At 43.0% G+C, this 21615-nt stretch overlaps 1 protein-coding gene across 1 annotated transcript in view; it reads left to right on the top strand.

Annotated features, from left to right (window-relative positions):
* The window catches only part of LOC129134112 (amine oxidase [flavin-containing] A-like), a 35029-nt gene extending 13664 nt beyond the window's left edge, over positions 1-21365 (top strand). The window contains exons 4-15 of the mRNA XM_054653790.2: positions 5529-5633; positions 6844-6935; positions 9842-9983; positions 11499-11648; positions 12578-12737; positions 13992-14088; positions 15418-15471; positions 16391-16448; positions 16869-16966; positions 18115-18226; positions 19559-19621; positions 20092-21365. Of these exons, the coding sequence (XP_054509765.2) occupies positions 5529-5633; positions 6844-6935; positions 9842-9983; positions 11499-11648; positions 12578-12737; positions 13992-14088; positions 15418-15471; positions 16391-16448; positions 16869-16966; positions 18115-18226; positions 19559-19621; positions 20092-20247 (1287 nt within the window). The 3' untranslated portion in view covers positions 20248-21365. The remainder of the gene's footprint in view (positions 1-5528; positions 5634-6843; positions 6936-9841; positions 9984-11498; positions 11649-12577; positions 12738-13991; positions 14089-15417; positions 15472-16390; positions 16449-16868; positions 16967-18114; positions 18227-19558; positions 19622-20091) is intronic.
* The last annotated feature ends 250 nt before the right edge of the window (positions 21366-21615 follow it).

The raw sequence follows: 21615 nt of genomic DNA, 5'->3' as shown, positions 1-21615 counted from the left end.
TGTGGTCTCCCAGCTGCAGATGCACCCCTCACATTCATTAGAGATGCTCCAGGAACACAAGCACAAATCACACAATACCACACAGTACCAAGAGGTATTTCCTAGATGGCAGAAAGCGTTAGCAAAGAGATTATTTGATATTAAAGGATCATATCAAACAGAAATTAAATATTAATCTGAAATATGGATGTTTTCAGCTTCTTGGCCTGATGCACCGTCAGCCATGGGCCACCTGCAGACCTTGAAAGTCTGATTAAATCTTCTCCCCTTGTGTCTCAGCTCTCTGGTGCTTGTCTGGTGGCTGTCCAGGAGTGTGGAGCCAGGGCCAGACAGGAAGGTCTCCTCCCAAGAGCTTTCTCCAGAGCCTGCAGTGTTGTGTGGTTTTGTCAGAGGGGAGAGGAAGTTTTGAGCAATGACTAAGCACAGCCTTAGCTGTGTTTGTGACATCTGTATGTAATCTCCAGCACCCTTGGATTAAGAGATTTTTGGTCTTCTCTTCACCTTAACAATCAGTTCAGCTTGGCTTTTTCTGAAGATTTCCAGGATACTGCTTGGATTGAGCTGGGAGAAAGTGGGAAAATGACTTATTTGAGCAGAGGAAGCAGCCAAGAGAAAGTGAAAGTCCCCAGAGGGATTTAATGAGCTCCTTTGCTCTGACAGGAATTTTTCCCATATCTCTGTGGAAAAATTCCAGATACTGCAAACTTTAATAGCCAAGTTGCTTCATTGGTGCAGGTTTCCTTTGTAGTTACTGTTTCTTTGAAAATCCAAATATGTAACTATTGATAATAATAATAATAATAATAATAATAATAATAATAATAATAATAATAATAATAATAATAATAATAATAATTATTATTATTATTTATTTATTTATTTATTTTGCATCAGTTAGCATGGTAACATGGACACCTTTAATGTCAGTCAGGAATTTTTTTTGGTATCGTGTCCTTGTAAATCTGTAACTTTAAAACTTAAGTGTTTGTTATGAGCCCTCTTTCTAGCTAAATCCAGATGTGCTGGGTTCTCCCTTCCCTGAGCTGGCAGACAGCTTTTTGTTTTAACAGAGGTCCTTGAAGCTCTGTTTTCACCTTTTTTGGAAGAAGACCCTAGAAAGTAAGGCATTGGGCCTTGGTGTGGTATTAACCTTCTCTATAACTGCACTCCTCCAATATCTGGCAGCAGCACACACCCCAGAATATATAATATTACTTAACAAAGAATTATGATTTTCAGAGGGGGGAACACTTAATAAAATATGAGGATTTCCCTACAGTGCCTCAGATCAGCCCTGTAGTCTCTCTTTCCTTCCCCCTGCCTTTAGATGAAGAGCTCAGGGCTCTGTAGTGGCTCTGTGACTGAGACTGTGCCCATCACCCCAAACCTGCTGTTCAGACAGGGATCAGACAGCCCCAGGCCCAGCTCTGCTCCCAGGGCCAGACCTGCTGGAGGGAAGGATTGTCACCTGAGGGGTCACACCTTGGGGAGCTGCTGCTCTGTGCTGGCCACAGCCCCAGGCAATCACAGCCCCTGCTCTGGGGCGTGGGGGATGCTCCTCCTGTGCTTCCTGATGTGTGCCCTGCCCCTGGCACAGCAGGCAGAGACAGACTTGCCTTTCTCTTGGTCTGGAAAAATTGTCTGCTCCTCTGGCACAATTTGAAACTTGGGGTGGTGTCACAGCTTAGGGTTAATTCCTGTAGTTTTGGCTACAAGCCCAGCATAGCCCTGGGCAGGGAAGGGACCTTGCAGAGCTCATCTCTCACTGCCTTCTTTCTAACCACTGAGGGAAGGTGCTTAAGGATCTTGTTTCCTTTGGATTGGTGTGGGGTAACTTAATCCAAGCAGGCAGCAGGACTCAGATCTGAGGCCTGCAGGAAACCACTTGACATAGCAGGAAATGAACAAAAAAGAGTTAGATAAACTCTGTGGGTCAGTCAGGCAGCCATGTGTTAGCACAGGAGCTAAGCCAGTAGGTTATTTGCTTTGCAGTTAAGAAAACAGTGGTTCTGAAAATAATACATCCAGAACACTATAAACTTGTTTAAAAATGGAATATTGCAAGACCTCCCCTGTTTGCAGTGAGCTCCTCTGTGAAACTTGCAGTCAAAACTCTCCTGCCTAGCAGGGAGACAATATTAAAATCAAGTTAATAACCAGCCCAGCTCACTGGGGCTGGATTTATTCCCTGCTGTGGAGATACTTGTGCCAGAGAGAAAGTTGGAGAACTGATGTGTCTGAGGCTGTTGGGAAATGGGAATTTCTTGCCTGGAATTCGCTAGAGTTGGCTTTCCTCTGATCCCATCTCTGATAGGTACAGCCCCACCACACAAGGGTCACTGTGTCTGGGAACTATTTCAGCCTCTCTGACTTCAGTCTTAGCCTCTTCCAGGTCTATTAGCACTGTTGTACTTTTCCAGCTTTTCTTGCCATTCTTCTTCTCCAGTCTTACTGAAGTTGTGGGGTTTTTGCATGCAGGAGAGAGCAACAAGTAACAGAACTTTAGACTTTTTAAATTAAAAGTTGGCATTTCATAGTTCTCAGAGAATAAAACATGTATTCCCATTGATCTTCTTGGGCCATGCCATTGACCAAAGGTGTTTTAAGCTAAGTAAGCTAAGGATAGGAGAGCTGTTTGCAAGGTACATCACTCTGTACAAGCACAGCCACTCATCAGAAAGAGTTTTGGAAAGAGATTTTCACTGAACAATGTAAAACTGGGAACTTTTTGCTGCTACTCCTGATTTGACACAAGTTTATCTTTCTCCTTTGCCCCCCTGCAGTACCAACAGGACAGAAGGGCAGGAATAACTTCTCCTCACCCTGGTTTGGGTGACCTGGCAGCAGTGCTGCACCCCACCTCTGCTGAAGGGCAGAATTATTGGGGTTAAAGCATGTCAAGGAAGGAATGTGGATGGCACCTGTGTTCCCAACCAGAATAAAAAGACTAGCAATAAATGAATTTTGAGAAGCAGTGTTTGATGATCTTTTAGAAAAGCAAAATGTTGTGCAATAAGAATAAAATGATTATTAGTGTGTTACAGCTTGGGATCAGTATTTCCTAGTTTGATACAGCTTCAGTTTATGGCAGTAAAAGCTGTAGGATGCAGGATATCCCTTTGCATGCCCTCTTTTCTGTGATGAACACAGTGCTGCAGCCTGGCCCTGGGAAATTGTCCTCAAGGGAAAGGAGGAGCCAGTGTCATTTGGAGGATTCCCTGCTGGGAGCTCACAGGAGCATTTACTCTGCTCTTGCCATGGCAGGAATATTTTGCATGCAGGTGTGCACCTGGAGAAGGCTGGAGCAGCATCCCCCCTGCCACCTTCCTTCAGTGTAAGTCTGAAAAAGAACAAAATAGGCATAAAAGAGAGAAAAAAAGTATGTGGCATTCACATTCTCTGAAAAAATCCCTTCGCCCAGGATTTTTCTCCTGGGAAGCTGAGAAGTCTCAGAGAAAAGGAAAACAATCCTTATCTCATTGGGTTCTCCTGTGTTGTGCTCACATGTGGAATGTGTTTGGAGATTGTTTACCCACAGGTGATTGTTTCATTGGGTTCTGGTGTGAGTTGTTTTCACTCATTGGCCAATCAGGGTCAAGCTGTGTTGAGACTCTGGAAAGAGTCACGAGTTTTCATTATTATCTTTTTAGCATTCTGTAAGTATCCTTTCTGTAATCTTTAGTATAGGATAGTATTCTTTAATATAATATAGCATAATAAAGTAATAAATTAGCCTTCTGAGAACATGGAGTCAGATGCATCATTCCTCCCTGCCATGGGGGTCCCTGCAAATAAAATAATGGTACACAAGATTGAGGTTACATACCCAGAAATGCAGAACCACTTCCGGTTGACTTGAAAGCACAACATCTGCTGAAAATTAAAAAAAAAAACAAAAACCTTAAAACATTAAACTTGAGGGTCTCAGGCTGAACTAATTGCTGAGATGACCAGCTGGTGCTTTGCTTGGCCCAGAGCAGAAATTGCTGAGTCTGGATGGAACAGGAGAGTGGCTTTGCTGCTGCCCTCACTGAAGATGGTGAGGAGGAGCAGCACAGAGGGACCTGGGCACTGCTGGAGCCCTGCTCTGAGGAGACAGCACCAGGCAGGGGCAGCCAGGGCTTGCTGTGCTCCCTCACCCACATACATTTGCCTCCCTTACTGTCCCTGTCCTGGGGCTGACAAAAGTTCACCAAAGTGTAGGAATTTCAGTATTTTACTGCTTTTGCCAAGTCTGAAAGCTCACTATGATCACTGAGTTCTGCCTTGCACCCTTTATCTTATGATCTTTGCAGAGAAAGATGTTCTGCAGAATATCAGAAACCCAAGTGTTTTTACACACAAATACACGATTATCAGTGGGGAAGATCAATCAGTTCTCTCTCAGCAAGTGTGAGGAGGGTGTGTTTAGCTCCTGCTTTGTGTCTCTGTCTCTGGGTCCCCATTTTCTGCATTTGAATCACTGCAGCCTCTCCCTTAGTCTGTGACTCCACCTGCCAGGTGTGATGGGCTGGCACTGAAAACGTGGCTGCAAATTGCTTCAGCACCACAGCTCCTGCCTGTCAGGCTCAGAGTGTTCCCTGCATCCTCACACAAACTTCTGGCACAGCTGGAAGGGCAGAGAACAGAGAGGTCTGATGAGAAATTCACCACTGACTTACGTGGAGGAAGGTTCAAAGCAAATTAATGAAATGTTACCTGTTCATCCAGTCTTGTTTCAGATTAAAGTTATCACAAAGAAGCAGCTGCTGTTAGATTGTTTCTCTTATCATTATTTCACAGGATTATCTGAAACAGTTTCAGATAACAACAATTTCAGCCAGTGTTGTTTCTCTTATCATTATATCACAGGATTATCTGAAACAGTTTTAGATAATAACAATTTCAGCCAGTGCTGCAACTCTGTGTCACACACATTGTAAGTACTGACACCATTTTTGCAAGTGTACAATATTTTTCTTCCTGCAGCCAAAAACTTCCTGGTTTTTTTTATAGGCTAGTTTTCTTCCATGGAATAATAAAGAGGTATGTTTGCTTTTAAAGTGAGGTGTACCAGAAAGGTGCTTAAATAGTTTGAGATGCATTCAATTTTAGACCCACACAAATTTCAGGATGCACATTTCAGCAGCAGGCAAATAGAAGATTCATTTAAATGTAATAATGAAGGATGCTTAGGAACAAGGAATGTTACCTCTTTGGCCATGGTTTGAGTATCCTTAGCCCAGAATTTGACAACCTGCTCAGACCATATGTACCCCTCCCCACCCCTTCAGAACAGTAAATATAAAAAGGTATTATTGTCCTTTTTAATGCCAGTCCAGCTGTTTTTATCCCTCCTCTTTAGCAACATGCATTCCATTGCTTGCATTCATATGCAGGACAAAAAAAAAAAAAGGAAAAACCCAAAAACCCAGCCAGGTCTTTTGGGGCAAAAGGCAAATGTGATGACTCTGAGAACTTTGTGTTCTTGAGTAATGAAGATCTGCTCTGTTGTATTTCAGTTGTTTGTGTTTTTATGTGCATTTCAGGGAAAGTCACGAAATTTCAGGGACATTTGCCCTTCAACATGGAATCCCTTGGTTTTTCTGGATTACAATAACTTCTGGAGAACCATGGACAAGATGGGAAAAGAGGTAGGCTCTCAAAATTCTGTGTTTCCTACAATGCTCCGTGAATAAATTGAGTCCGTTTTTGTTTTGTTTCTGGCAGGGTTTTTTATTGCTTCTTTAATTTATTAAAAAAAACCAAAACAAACCAACAACAGAACAAAACAGAAAGGAAGCATCCATCAGAAAGATTTCTGTATTGCCCAGGAACTGTCAGAAATAATAGGTTTTCCTCGCTGAGAGTGGGGTGGACTTGTAAAGGTCCCTTCCAACCCAAACTATTCTATGATTCTATAAGAGGAGACAAAAATATCTGGAAGAGTCTAAGATATCTGAAAAAATGAGGTTGAACTCAGTGTAAGTATTTTCTCATGACAGAAAAAAATATTCCGTGAGATTAGAAGGGTTTTTTTCCCCTTCCCTCATGACAGCATTTTGAGTAAAGATGATTTTTTTGGTTTTGTAGCTGCCTAAGCTGTGCTCCAGTTTGACTTCACAGTAACTTTATATTTAAAGTTCAAAATATAAGCAGTACAGCTGCAGCCCCTGGAGCATTATACTCTCTTTCAAATATTCATCAGTTTCCATATAATCTAGCAACAAACCAAGGGCTTTACATTATCAGAATCTTCAAGCATAACTCACCGTACTCCTGCCAATTCCACTGGTTTTATGTGGTTTTGCAGAATCAAATTTATGTATTATACTGCACATTTTTTTTTCAGTAGTACATTTTTTAAAGATTTAGGGATATGGTGGTATCCTCCACATCATGCTACTTACATGCAAAAAATTGTTACTAAGAATTTAACTGCCTAAAATTTTTCAAAAGTATCTAGACATTTTTTCTTACTCTGCAATTAGCAGAGAGCCATAGGGGCCTTTGGATATTCATCTTGGAACTGACTGGAAAAAGAACTTTCCCCTCAATTTCGAGAGGACACCAAGACAACTAAATTGGAATTGCTTCTGGACAGGTAAAAGCCAGATGAGTGCCAGCACAAGGAAATGGTTCACTGGTCAGCCAAAGACAATTTGGTGGTCATGGTACAATTCATGCCCAAAGGTGTGAATAGAAATGATTCAATTTAGTGAATTTGTTCCAAATTTATATCCATGTGCAGGGAAAAAAAGTAACTCCTGGTCAACAATTCAGTAAAGCCTGTGCTACTCTCTAGCACACCAGGCAATGGTGAAGTACTGAATCATTCCTTGGATATTTCACCTCTGTCTCCAGATTCCTGTTGATGCACCATGGGATGCTCCACATGCTGAAGAATGGGACAAAATGACCATGAAAGAGCTGATAAATAAGATTTGCTGGACCAAGTATGTAAATCTTTATCTGCTTTGAAATTCCAGCTGTGAAATGATTGTGGCTTTTTGGGCAGATTCTGTGGTGCAGCTGAGGACAGATTGTTTGAGATGGGCTTTGGTTGGCTGGCAGGTGGCATCAGAGGTGCTTCAGCAGGTCCCTGCACACAGCAGTGGAGGTGTGGGCTCTTCCCACCATCCTTCCACTTCCAACCATTGGATCCTTGAACTCCAGCCAGCTCTCCTGTGGCTCTCTGCCTTACAGTGGAGTTTCCCATGAGACACTGACATTCAGGGCCTCGAGGAGGATGAAATCTGCCCTTCCAAATTCCAGGGTTGCAATTCTGCTGTGTGCTGTACTCCTCTCAGGATCTTAAATTCCACAATCTCATGGCCACTGCAGCCAAGGCTGCCCTTCACCTTTGCATCATCCCACAGATCCTGTGGGATCCTCTGAGTAACAGATCCAGCAGAACATCCACAATAGTTGGTAGGAAGAGGGCTCAAGGTCTTTTATCATCTCTAAAATGACCAGTGTGGAAACCCAGGGCACTGGGAATATTTCTCTGCCTGCTCTGGGGTGCCCTGACCCCCAGGGATGCACTGACTCTGACCCTCATTCATGGAGAAAGTTTCCCAGACTTCAAGATAGACTGGAATCCACAAAAGTGTGAAATAGATTATAGAGAGCAGCGCAGGTGCGTCACTTGGTGAGAAATTGAGGTTTTGGGACTTTTAGTATGTTGTGGATGGAAGCAAGATGGAGGGCACAGGGTGTTGTCCTGGGTTTCTTCTTCATGCTTCTTCTTCCTTCTTCTCCATGTGTTTGGGTGGCATTTTGTAATTGGGCAGAAAAGTCCCCATTGCAGCTCTTTGGGATCAGTTATTGGGTTAAAAGGGAAAATGATCCAGGTGTCAGTTCTTCATTGGATAGTTTAATCTTGAAAGAGCTTGTACCAAGAGATTGTTGGCCATTTTGTGCCTTCTAATGAAAAGCTGCAGAACTCACAGTAGTGAGAGTTTTACTGTTAAGAAATAATAAACACCTGAGTCTGAAAATGAATTACTGTCTCAAGTGCCTTCAATCCTGACCCAGAGAAACCCACAACTGCTACCCCCACAGACCAGTGTGAATAAATTTTTATTTGTACAGTGCAGTCTGTGAAGGACTGCACTGTACAAATAAAAAAAGGAAAAATGTTCAATACATTGAAGTGATGACAACTGGAAATTTTCTTACTTTCCTTTCTCTTTTCAATCATTTCTCTTTATAAGGCAAAGAGAAGTGTGCTCTTATGAGCACTTGTGTCCTCACTTGCTGTGCCAGCCCCTGTGCTGTTCTCTAACATCTCCTCCCTCCTATTCAGTGTCTTTTATTGGTGTGGCTGTGCTCTGTTTGCCCTTTCATTCTGGCTGCAGTTTAGTGCTGTGCCTGCAGCTTCCTGACCAAAACTCTCCATTTGAAATTCATTTTTATGGCTTAGGTCTTGCTCCAGCTCCATGGGAAATGCTGTACAGCCGTTTGGACTTGCTCAGGCTCCCTGTGGCATTGGAGTTTTCTTTGCAATTAGTTTTATGAGCCTTTTGCCTGCAGACTTGGTTACTTTGAACTGCTGTTGCAAGTGCACTGACTCTTTCTTTTCTAGTTTTTACTGCTGCTTTTAGCCATGGAGCTGGTGGAGCATAAGCAGGACTGGGTTTGTAGTTATCCCTCCTTTAACAGGCTTCTCTGCTGGGCAGCTTCTACTGCCAATGTTGTCAGTAAAACATCCAGTTTTAATGGATGTGCTCAGCTGAAATGCATTCAAAAACTCAGTAAAGACCCATTTTAGATCTTTATTTTTCTACACACAGTTAAAAAACATTGCTTAAACAGAAAAACTCTTCCACCGCATTTTCTGTGTGACTCAGGGCCAAGATTACAAAAGAAGATTTGTTTGCCCTGTGTCACAGATCAGCATCTACTGATCCTGGAGACTTTTTTCACATTTCTTAGGCCTGAACCTGCTGCATCTGTTTAGTGTCTTGGTGCTCTCAGAATTGTCACAATTGTTCTTGTGTGCAGGCTGTTTTCACATCCTGGCCAGTAAAAAAGGGGTGAATGGACTTCATCCTTTGGGAAATGAGGTTATAAAAGTTTATAAGTTACATATTTTAGCCCAGATAACTTGCAAAGTTCCTTCCTTTATCAGATGATTATAAATTCATGTTGTTTCATGAAGCTTCATTGAAGTCAAAGTCCTTTTCCCTTCTTTGCAAAATGATCTCAATTTTCTTACAAATCTGCGGCCACAAATGCAAGAAATGTGAATAGCCAGATCCTCTGTTGCTGCTGCTGTTTCTCTGTTTATTTCAGAGGATGAACTGTGGTAGACAGGTGACCCTTTCCTTATTTTTATGGCAATGATTGCCAATTTGCTTTTCTCTGTCTGGGTTATTTACCAAGTCTGATTCTTGATTTCTCAAAGGATCAGTGCAGCAGTGTTACATGCCAGGTGGGGAATGTCCAGGCTGTGGGGCTGCTCAGTCCCTCAGGACCCACCAGACCCTGGAGCTGATGTGCCCAATGAGCTCCCCATGAGAAATGCAGAAAAGTTTCACTAACAGATTACAAAAAATGTTCTTCTGCTGAGAAAAATATTTATTCTGATGAATTGACTGGCAGCTGGGAAATTATTTAATGAGATGAAATCAGTGGGATTTCAAACTAAATGAGTAAATACTTTGGGAGGGAAGGAGATGCTGGTAGAAACCCATTTAAAGAGACTCACTATAGACTGAAAAATTAAACAAATATTAATCAACTTGACTTTTCTGACTTTGGGAAAGCAGCCCTTGTTTAGTATGACAAATAAAATCCTGAAAGCAGTCAGGAAGTCATATTTTCTCACAGTCTTTTCCTGGTGCTGTGTCTCACACAGAGCTGTCAGAGACTTCGCCACGGTCTTTGTGAACGTCAACGTCACGTCTGAGCCCCACGAGGTCTCTGCCCTCTGGTTCCTGTGGTATGTGAGGCAGTGTGGGGGCACATTCAGGATTTTTTCTATCACCAATGGGGGCCAGGTACATAATGTCTCATTTCCTTCCTTCTCTCTTGAAACCGTAATGAGCAAGTGCAGTGTTGTACCCATCAAAACCCTGCAATTAATGAAAAGATGAGACCATGTGGCACCAGAGAGAAATGTGTTCTCATGGGGTGACATAACCCTGTTTAATGAAGGATTTTATTAGCTAAGATGTGGAATAAATTTGGGCTATTTAAACAATTGGGGGGTTTTCTGCTTTCACTTCAGCACAGTACTGTTGTTGCAGTTGTGTTGCTTTTTTTGCCAATTTATTTTCTATGGGTTATTTGGCACATTTGAATGTTTACAAGAGTTCAGAACAAGTGAACTTCAGAGTTAAATGTGGATGTGTTTTTGGTGCTGAAGCATCTAATGACAAGAGTTGGAAGTAAATAGCAAAAGGCCCTTCCTTCTTGGGTCAGCTCACATGGCAACGGTTTCCATCAACATCTGTCCATTGTGGTAAGGACAGACAACCACGTGTCAGGATGGATGTAAGCAGTGCTGATGCTGTCCTCTGGTAGAAGCCAGGCCTGGCTAAGAGCCTTCCTCCTCAGGAGCCCCTCAGTCATGTTTGCTGTCCCACAGCAGCAGCTGCTAGATGCTACAGCAAGAGTTAAAAATAAAATTAATCCCAAGATACTCATAAATGAAACATGTGGGGAAGGGAAAGCTACCTGGGAAAAGCATTTCTTTTCTTTGTAGCTGGATGGGAAAATCTGTCTTTGTTCCTATCATGCTTCCTTCTTCCCTCACCCCAATCAATTTTAGTTGAGCAAAAGCACTAAGGGTTTCTGGCTTAGTGGCCCTTCCAAGTCTTATAAAACCTGCTTGGGCAGCCATTTCAGTCTTTCAGCACAAAACTTTATGGATCCTTTCCTCTCTGCCAGCATCTTACATGTAAAAGGGAGCTGCTTTACCTCCTGCTGGTGGCTGGTAGATAAAAGAGGTTTTAGTGCTTCCCTTGGCCCTCTGCATGGACATTACAGGGAAATGTGTGGCACAGATTGTGCTTTCTTTCCTGGCAGTACTGTCTTTGTGTCTTCCCAGAGAAAACAGAGAGAGAAAGCTCATTACCTTGAGACCAGACTCAGTTAAAGATCTGTCTTGCTTATGGGCTGGCACAATATTTCATTTTAGAGTTGATTTCTTTGTCACACTTGAGGGTTTTGGTAGCGCTGTGGTGGGTAAAATACTCAGAGCCCATTTTGAATTAAGTGATATGTTTATTTTTGCTAGAAAGTCTGCATTATATGTGCATGTTCTCTAGGCTTAGAGTCTTTAAACCAGGTCATTAAGGAAGCCATTGCAAAAGTGGTTCAGTCAGTAATCCCCACTGAGGCTCAGGTTTATGCCCTCACCCTTCTGGAAGTCTGGGTGTCTCTATGCATCCTTAGGACCTGAAGATTTGGCCTGCAATTTCGTGATGGTGAGAAGAAGTCATATTCAATGTCATTGTGATTAATGCTGTTGATTTTTTTTGTCTGTGTTTCTTTCCTCTTTGTTGTTTTAGGAGAGGAAGTTTAAAGGGGGTTCTGGTCAAATATCAGAGAAAATAATGGAACGCCTGAAAGGCAGAGTTAAACTGGAGAGACCTGTGATCAGTATTGATCAGACAGGGGATAATGTCCTTGTGGAGACTCTAAACCATGAGATATATGAGGTAATTCAATCAGAATAAAAGTAGAGTATGCATTTAGCAGGGGAATATATCTGCTGTATCTCTTAGCCAGCTGTAATCAGGAAATACCCATTTGTGTGTGTCTGTTTCTTGGACTATGCTGACACTCCATGGAACCTGCTTTACAGATTTATTTATGACTGGTTCTCTTCTTGGTGTTCTGCTACTTGGTTTCTGTCATTACTCTGACTTCTCTGCCTTAACTTTCTATATCTTCATATATTTTTATGTTTTAGTTCTGCATTGAGACCACTTCAAAGGAAGAAAAAATAACCTTCCTGTTTTTGTCTAAGTTTGTAGTTCACAGCACAGAAAAAAAAAAAAAAAAAGCCATTTCAAACACCTTTAGTAAGATTTTGCCTCTGTACTGGGTGCTTGAAAATGCTCCATCAGCACATGATGACCCACAGGGCACCCATGGGGCAGCAGCAGTGTTGGGATAAAGTGTCACCCTCCAGAGTCCTGCACTGCTCCAGTCAGACCCAGGGCCTGTGAGAGGGATGGAGCACATTCAGGAAAGCTGGAATCATCATCAGTATTCCTTGTGCTGAAGTAACATCCTGTGAATGTGCACAAATGTGATTTTTTAGCATCTTACAATTGGGACAAATGTGGGTCATATTTTCCTGGAGATGATAAAGGCAGTTTTACCCAGGCCATAGGATGTCTCTTGCCCTATTTCCCCACCTGTCTCCAGCCAAGTTTCAACTCAGGTCTGTTTTTTCCAGCTCTGTGTTTCTGAAATGGCAGAATTACTTTTGTCACCTGGAAATCTGTGTGTGGGAAAGGCATCTTGCAGGGTCAGGAGTGGGAAAGCTGTTGGCAGCTATTAAGAGTGTCTTTCAAACCTGTCCTGTGGGATGAGCTCGTGGGGAGGCAGTGCCTTGTGCTGACTTTGTTCTGCATTTCAGAGCAAGTACGTGATCAGTGCCATCCCTCCAATCCTGACAACAAAGATTCACTACAAACCAGAGCTGCCACCAAACAGAAACCAGTTAATTCAGCGTTTGCCTATGGGGAGTGTCATAAAAACCATGATGTACTACAGGGAAGCCTTCTGGAGGAGGAAGGGTAGGTGGGGAAAGCAGAGGACTTGGGAATTCTGTGCAAATTTTGAAGCTCTGCTGTCTAACTATCAGGGAATAAATCCAAGGGAGGGTTAAATGTTCAAAACGCCAAAATCAAACATACAGAAAAGTGAAAAGTAAAGCTCCTTAGAAAAACAGAAGTCTTTCTCTGAGCTTGAGTGCATGCCTTGTCCCAAAGATGAGTCCAGACCCAAGCAGGATCCCAAATCTCATAGCAGGTGGCTGAGGTGGGATGACCAAGAGAAGAAGCAGTGTTTCCCTGGGAAACCTTGCTGAAACCTGCAGAGCACAGAAGCATCAGCTTCCCTGCAGCATCAGCTGCCTTCTTCTCCTGCTGGGGACAGTTAGGTCAGCCAAAGAGAATTTACAGCAGATGACAAGCAGAGCTTAAGGTGTAAGCAAGACCTGTCCCTGATTTTAATCTTCTGTTCTGCAGACTTGATATCTCAGAGGACTGGGAAAAGTAGGTTAGCTTTTGGTTTAGCTCAAAATATTTTTTCCATTCTGTAATACTTTTTTCCTCAGCTTTAGCTGATACTATTTTCAGAACGACTTCTATGAACAGATTATTTCCACTTTCTTCCTAACAATACTGAGAATGGTAAAAATATTTCTTAATCAAAGTAATATAATTTTTGCATGTTTCAGGGCATAACCTGGCCATTTAGATTAGGCAGGAATATAGTCAGGCATTATCATCTAGATGAGATTTTCTGCATGTTCATCTGAAACATGTCCTGATGTGATCCTAGATTAGACACCCCATGCTTCTGCTGCATTACTGTTATGGAGCACCATTCCTAACAATCTTATCACCACCAAAATCAAAATAGTGGAGATTTGAGCCTGCAGTGACCAGATGTAATTACACTGGGTTTTGTTTTGGTCAAAGTTACTCATGGAATGAATCACCAAAATTCTGACTAGATCCATTTATTTTTAATGTTTATTCTCCCCAAAACAGAAAGCCAAAGGGACTTGCAGCAATCCACAGAAATTCCTTGTTAGCTAACAATGGAATTTTAAAGATTTTTACAAGTCTGTGTACACAATTTCCCAGAGTCAGAGAGAGGAGAGAAACTGTTACAGAGACACTTCAGACACATAGGTGTTATTGGTAATAACAGAATTACTGTACAATTCCTTTTATGGATCATTTTCCCTGCTCATTCCTAGCAGAAACAGTGATCATCAACAAGTTTTTCTAACAATCATCTTGGGGTTTCTTTCCCCTCAGGTTATTGTGGTTCCTTCGTCATTGAGGATGAGGAGTCTCCAATTGGAATAACCATAGATGACACAAAACCTGATGGAACTTTCCCTGCCATTATGGGGTAAAAGCTGCTGGGCCACACTCACAGATGTGTATTTCCTCTTGTAAGAGTTAGTGGGAGCAGGAGGGAGAGGGGAAATGACCAGGTTACATCAGTGTTTCCCACTTCCACAGTTGGCACAGATGGAGGAGAGCACTTCTGCAAAGCCTCTTGTGCCTCTCTAGTCCATATAAATTTTTGGTGAAGGTTCTGCTACAAACAGCCTAATACAAGGATGTGATTGGGAAAGATTTGCTGAATTCAGCTGTGGTCTTTTTAAGCAGTCACTTCACATTTGTTTGGGTTTTTTTTGCTGTGGAGTAGATTTAGAAATAAATCCCTGCCTTACCTATCTGTTTGAGCCTGTATTTGGCTTATGTTGGGATTTTATGTTTAGTGCCTGGTCCAAAATGACAATGCAATTGTCTAAGAAATTCTCATTTTCTCCTCTCCCCACTGAGCTGAGGCAGGACAAGGAACATCAGCTGCTGAAGCAGGGAGGCAGCTGTGCAGTGAAAAAAAAATCAAGATTCTGTAGAAACTGACAAGTTAAAATGTTACAGTTTGGACAAACAGGTGGGAAAATACATGACAGCATTGACTGGCTTTTAAAATAGCTGAAACCAAATGAACAAATAATCTTTACAAGTGTTTCCACCATAATCTGAGGTGACACTGCCAAAAAAGGCCAATATAAATGTCAGGCAACTGCTCCTTAAGTGTCTGGTGGGGAAAGCTCACCCCTTCTAGTGAACTGTACATGTTTATGGGCATGTTTAAGGCTTGAAAGCTTCCATGACCTGAGAGCAGCAGACCTCCTCCAAACCCCACATGGCAAACAATTTCCAGCTTTCTTTCTCCTCATGGATTTATGTGACTTTCTAGAAGAGTGCAGGAACATACTTCATCCCCTGGATATCTCCACTAGGGCCAGATGAACTAATTGTCAAATCTGTTTCCTTCAAGATGAATAAATATCAATCCTAGTTCTTGCAGGAGTGACCCATGGCACTGTGCAGTGCCTGTCAGAGCAGCAGGCTGCCGTCACTTACTCACACCAAGTGACACAGGCAGCTGCCTGCTGGACTTTAGAAGCTTAATAAAGCTCAGAATTTCAGTCCTTCTGGGTCAGACCTAGATAGGGAATGCACACCCTCCCTTTCAATTAACTCTGCAGGTTACCCTGCACGGGATTTTTCCCCTGTGTGACCTCCAATTATTTGATGTTGAGGTACGATGGCAAACATGCAGCAAACATGCAGTAAAGAGCTTTACCAATCCCTTTTTAGAGTCATTTTGAGCCTGCAAATCAGCTGGGGTGATGTTCATATTCCTTATTTTTGTTTTCAGTTTCATCCTTAGCAGAAAGGCTGTCAAGCTAGCCCATCTCAGCAAGGAAGAGAGGTAAGAGTTCAGAAGCTGTAGGTATTCAGAAGCAAGTTGTTTATTTGGGATGCTTCTCCACAGGAATGTGTGTAAATATGTGTGTGAATGTGCACATTTATACATGCTCAGTGCAATTACCAGCAGAAATTGGGGCAGAAATTGAGATTTTAGCATAAACAGGCTGAGACACTAAAGCTAATATTCATCCAGTTATAGATATTTCTAAATTTCCAAGTCCTGCCCACTCTTCTATGCTATGACTTGCCAATGCTGGATCTCTGTGTGAATGGAGAAGATTTTTCCAACCATGTTCCCAAACTACATTTCCACTGAATGATGCTTTAACCCAGGGATACAGCAGTGCTGATATGTCTCCTTTTTTCAGATTCAGACTGGGTGAAAAAAAGTTTAAATTTCTGTGTTTATAAAAGTATGTTTTCCCCATTATTCAGTGAAATGAACAAACAGTACTTTCTAAATGTGCATTTTGGTGCAAGTGAAAGGGGAGCTCTGCTTAGGAATGTGAGCAGCATTCTTCAGCTCATATTTTATTCCCAGCTATAGTAAATCTGTAGGGATTTAATTGATTTATATTGCTTTTCTTCTGGTCTTACATCAGTGAACATGAGGATGAATTGGCTCTGCATCCTAAAATAGCTGTACAAAGATTTATTTTTTTAGAGCTCATTGCCAAAATCAACCTTCATTTCCCATTCCCTGGGTCCATTTTTGATGTAACTTTTAGGCATCAGCATTTGAAATATGTATGTTAAGATAAGAACTTGAAATCTGACTTGAAAACAAAGCCTAACCCAACTTTCTTTCCCATGTGTTGCAGTAATTTTGGGTTTTTTATAAGAAAGATGAGAGTGGAGAGGTTCCCCCCCAAACCCTCCTTTTTTTTTTTTTTCCTGACTCTGATTTTATTTTCATACAGGAAAAGGAAGATCTCTGAGGCATATGCCAAGGCACTGGGGATGAGAGAGGCTTTACAAGTAAGGAATTAATGCCTGGTTCTGTCTCTGTTGTACAATATTGTTGCTCCTTTGTTCTGGATGATGAGGGCAAAGTTCCTGGCACCTAAAATGTGTACCTAAAATTGCACGTTGGGCCATTCAACAAGGGGAGGACAGGACTGAACACAAGAAGAAAAGAGCTGCCAGTCTCACCCTGCACAAGAAAAGAGAAGGCAGTGCATGTTTTAATTTGTCCTGTCATGTGCCTGTGGGAGACTGGTGTTTCTGTAAAAGCACAAAAATTTGTTTTGTGCAGATGGATAGCATTAGCCAGATGACATGGCACTCCTTTGGCAGGTATTCTTAGCCTGTTTTCCCCCTCTTCAAAAGAAAGGGGAATGTTCTTTATTTCCAGTTTCTCTGTCAGTGTTTCACTGTTTTCTCTGTTGAAACTCACAGCCTGTGCATTATGAAGAGAAGGACTGGACCATGGAGCAATATTCAGGGGGCTGCTACACAGCCTATTTCCCACCAGGCATCATGCATTCCTATGGAAGGTAAAACTGAGAGTGCTTTGCTTCCTAATTCACACTTCTTAGCTCATGTACAATGCTATACTTTATGCAACACACCCATGGCATATTTACAATATCAGGGGATCTTCAACCCTCTTTCCACTCCCCCACTCCCCAGCGAATGAGGCTATTGCTGTTTGCTTTACTAAGAGCAGAGTTTCTCTTGTGGCTTTTAAGGAGATGAAACACAGTCACAAAGGGACCTGCTAAAGCCACAAAACTTTTCCCCTCTGGATTATTTACAGTAGTCTGTGCTATGCAGTATTTGCAGTGGTTCCCTCAAGAGACCCCCAAGCCCTTGAGGACACACATCTTGGACAGATGAAGAGTCTCCAGTGATTGTATAGGTGGAGCATCAGGTTCAGGAGAGGCCCAGGAGCTCCTCAGCATCTCCAGCATGGGGTTAGACCCTGCCTGAGCTGCGATCACGTGGGGAGGAGCTGTCCCATGTACAGTCATTTATCCAAACACTCAGGCAGTGAGGGGTGAGGTGTCTGGCCTGGGGAAGCTGCTGTCAACCAGACTGGGAAAACCTAATGGGGGATTAGATGGGAGCCCTTACACCAGGCACATTCCCAGTGGGAGAATTACCTACAGCTGGGTTGGCTGGAATGCTGTGCAGCACTGCAGGGCTGAGGAACTGCCTTTATGACACTATGGGGGGAATGCAGCTCCCTAAATGCCAGGCCTTCAGCAGCCAGCCAAGTCCAGCCCCCAAATAGAAGCTGATATTGGTGATCTAGCACTGCAGGAGCATCATCCCCATGCCACTGTAACAGCAGGATAACAGCAAAGCTGCCATGCAGAAGACATCAGTCTATCATCTGCACTGCATTGCTGCAGGCTGTTAGGATTATCCCTTACCCAGCACTAAACTCAGGCCTGTATATCTTTGTGTGGAAGCTGGGAACACTGATTCATGCCTCAGGTTTTTCTCTCTCTCAGATCCTGAATTTTGAGTGCAGAAGCAAGCGGGTGGTCCTGCAGGGACAGCTGATCACACCTCAGCCCAGGTCTGCAGGGATTCTGGACTGCTGAAGCCCTGTGCTCCATCAAAGCCATAAATTGCTTTTAGAAGGCTCATCACCCTCCTGTCACTTGTCCCCTGACATTCTCCCCTTGTTTTGAAGGATCATTCGCCAGCCTGTTGACAGGATCTACTTTGCTGGCACGGAGACAGCGACGCAGTGGAGCGGATACATGGAGGGAGCTGTGCAGGCAGGAGAGAGAGCAGCCAGAGAGGTACACACCCTGCTCTGCTCCCAACATCTCTATCAAAAGGCTGCAAAGGATTAAGTACTGCTGGGATAGTCTGATTTAGTGCAAAGGCTCCTAGAATTGGCTGGGAGGGATACTAGAAAACAACATGACCAAAGCATTTTTGTTTTTTAAACTTACTTTATTGGTTATTGAATAAAGTGAAGCCGAGAATTTCAACTAAATCAGAATATTACTGAACTGAAGACTTAAAATAAAGCTTATGCCATGTACTGCATGTCTAGAGGAAAAAACCCTCCAACCTGATGCTGCTTGTAGATACACCACCTCAATTTCTAACAAATTAATCACTGCATGTTTTAAAACTCATCTAAGTCATTTCAAATGCTCACAGCTATTTCCTGTGCAGATATCTGAAAATCTGAACATTGTTCTCATTTTTGATCTATCCCTTCTGCTTCTCCTTTTACAAGACAGTCCTGTTAGCTGAGCCTTATGAAATTGTAATGTGCAGCTCTGATAATGTCTAAATCTCCTCAGAATGACACACATTGGGCTGGGTTCCCAGTCACAGTGAAATCCCTTTACAACAACCTGGAGGAAGGGGAAAAAAGCATTTAAGGGTGCACATTGCAGTTACAACTGCATGGCAAAGCCACAGAGTTGTTATTTAAAGGAAAATCAGTCTTTTACTTCCATTTGACAGAATGTCATATTTGCCTTATAATCCTTATTACTTGCTTTATTTCAAGTCACCTAATTTCTCTTTTCTCCATGTCTGTGAGCAGTAGTTACAAAGACAGTGAGCTGTCTTCTGGAGGCATTCATTTCCCCTCCCAAAATCCCCATGATTGTTCCAATCAGTTTATTCTCAAGAAAAATCCTTGATAAGCTTTGTACTGCCTGAATAGGTGGGGGAGGGCTCCATAATTCTATGCTGTGAGAGCCTCAGAGTTGCATCTCTCCTCTTTCTATATCTAGATATATCCCTATATCTCCTCTTATCTATATTCCTTTCTAACAGGTTTTGTGTCCCAAGTGCATGGCTGTAACCTCACCTTGGTATTTCTCAAACTGCCTTGAGAAAAAGCTTTTTTACTTTTACTCAGAAAAAAAAAAAAAAAAAAAACAAACCAAACCAAACCAAAAAAACCTAAAAACCTCCCACAAAAATATTTAGAGAAGCTCTAGAAATCTGTAGAAATCACTGTACATTTTCTGGTTCAAGGGACTTGCAGCTAGTCATAGTAACACCTTTTATCAATGTCACTTGCTCTGACTTCCTCTGTTTCTCCAACACTGGAAGTATTGTGGGTTATAATTTTTTCACATGGCACAAATAATTTTTTCTTCTAGGTACTGCACAGTATGGGGAAGATCTCCAAGAGTGAGATTTGGATGCCAGAGCCAGAGTCAAAGGTGAGCCAGAGAATCACTGTCACCCAGTCAGGCACACACCCCTCATCAGGTGTGTCCCTATTTCAGTGACTCCTGTGCACCCTGCTCCCAGGCAAGCCTTTAGTCACCTCACATGCTGATGGCATTATTTTTGTGAGTTGTCCAAGGAATATTGTTACCCCTGTCTGAAGGGTGGATGACTAAGAGCCAAGCACACTGATCTCAGAGCCTGGGGGACTGAAAAATGCAGCCTAATTCTGCCCAGTCCCAGTCTATGGTTTAAAGCCAAATAGAACATCATTCCAGCCACAAGTAACTCCATCTTCACTGTCCTGTGGCTGTTCAGGATGACAGAACACACGTCTCACAGCCATGACTCTTCTCCCTGCACCACCTGGGAAACACCTGTCACCTCCCCAGCCTCAGGGGGGCATTTCCCACCTCAGGGTGAGGGGACACCCTGTGGAGTCACCATCTCCTCTCTCCCCCAGGATGTCCCAGCCCGACCATTCTCCAGGAGCTTCTGGGAGAGGAACCTGCCCTCGGCACCGGGGCTGCTGTGCCTGCTGAGCTGCACCCTGTGTGTCACCTCTGTGGCTGCTGCAGGGCTCTTGGTCTGTAAAAAGGGACTTGCTTGCCGGAACTAGCGGGGACCAGGGGGAGCTGCACACCCCCTCTCCTCCCCTTTCACCAGATGAGTGTTATTCTGGAGAGAAGTGGCATGGACAGCTGGAAAGAGCCAACAATTTTTCTCCTTGTGATTTTTCTTTTTAGTCCCATAATTAATGCATCAAATCTAACTGCAGTTAAACAGAAATAAATCAACTGTGGGGGCGTTTTTCACACTTGTCCATTTGGTTTTGGTTGGACATGATAATATCAATGATATATTCCTAATACAGGAAGGCAAAATGCAGATCACACCTTTTCTGAGTTGCAAAGAGGTCTTGGAGAACGCTTTTGTTTCCACTCAGTGCTTTATTTTTCACCACACAAGATAGTAAATGCCCTCATGCATTCACCTCAGAACATCCGAGGTTGTTCCCATACCATCCCCGCTGCACAGAAGAGATTAGCATGCCAATCAGTCCTAGAATTGCCAAATTAATTTTCAAATGCATTTGATTAATTATTAATCATCGCAATGTGAAATTTAACCCCGAGCTGGATGAAAGGAGGTAATTAGCACAAGGCACAGCACTGAACAGGGAGAGAGGGGGCATGGCTGGACTTCATCCTGCCCATTGCCAAGGAAACATCTGTGCACATCTGCTCCGCAGGGTGCCTGCCCTGAGAGCATCCATCCAGCCCAGCCCTGTGCTGCCACAGCACAGTGAAATGAATTAGCCAAGTTAAATTCCTCCCACTTGCAGCAGGTGCTGGCTGTTATTTTCCAAATGGCAGCAGCTTCCTGATTCCCTGTCCATTTACTGCCCCTCATTTTGCTGCTAATCCATAGCCCCTTCTTCTAATAAGGAGAACTGTATTTGAGGCTCGAATTACTGCCTTGTAAATTACAGTAATTGGATGCATCTGCCTGTTCCACTCTTATTATGTACATGATACTCTTAAAATAATCACTTTAGTGTTTGACTGAAGTCTGGAATGTATGTTTCACAATGTGCCATCATTATGTGATCTTTTTGCCATGAATTTTGAGCGTTGTACGTGTCCATGAGCTCAGCTGTCGTTCAACATGGGTGAAATGTGCCTTTCAATAGTCCTGAAACCTCGATCTTCTTATAAACTTTTCTTCAGATTCTGCCTTGCTTGGTTTTTTGTGAGTTTCCTGAGTTGCTGATTGACTCGAGGGCTCCCTGCTGAGTGTGCTCTCCCCAGCTCCAGCCATTGCTGAGCAGGAATTCCTGTGCACAAGGAGTACCCTGGGCATGCAGCCTGGCACAGCCACTGTGCCTCCTCAGGGAGGGAGCACAGGCTGCTGAGGAGCCTTTTGTGGTCTGAAATAGTTCTACACTGCCACATGCATTTCCACCATCTGAATAACACTGCCTGTA

This window comes from Agelaius phoeniceus, chromosome 2 (assembly GCF_051311805.1).
Source record: "Agelaius phoeniceus isolate bAgePho1 chromosome 2, bAgePho1.hap1, whole genome shotgun sequence".
NCBI lineage: Eukaryota > Metazoa > Chordata > Aves > Passeriformes > Icteridae > Agelaius > Agelaius phoeniceus.
The sequence above is the reverse complement of the archived record's forward strand: the minus strand, read 5'-3'. Positions and strand labels throughout refer to the sequence as shown.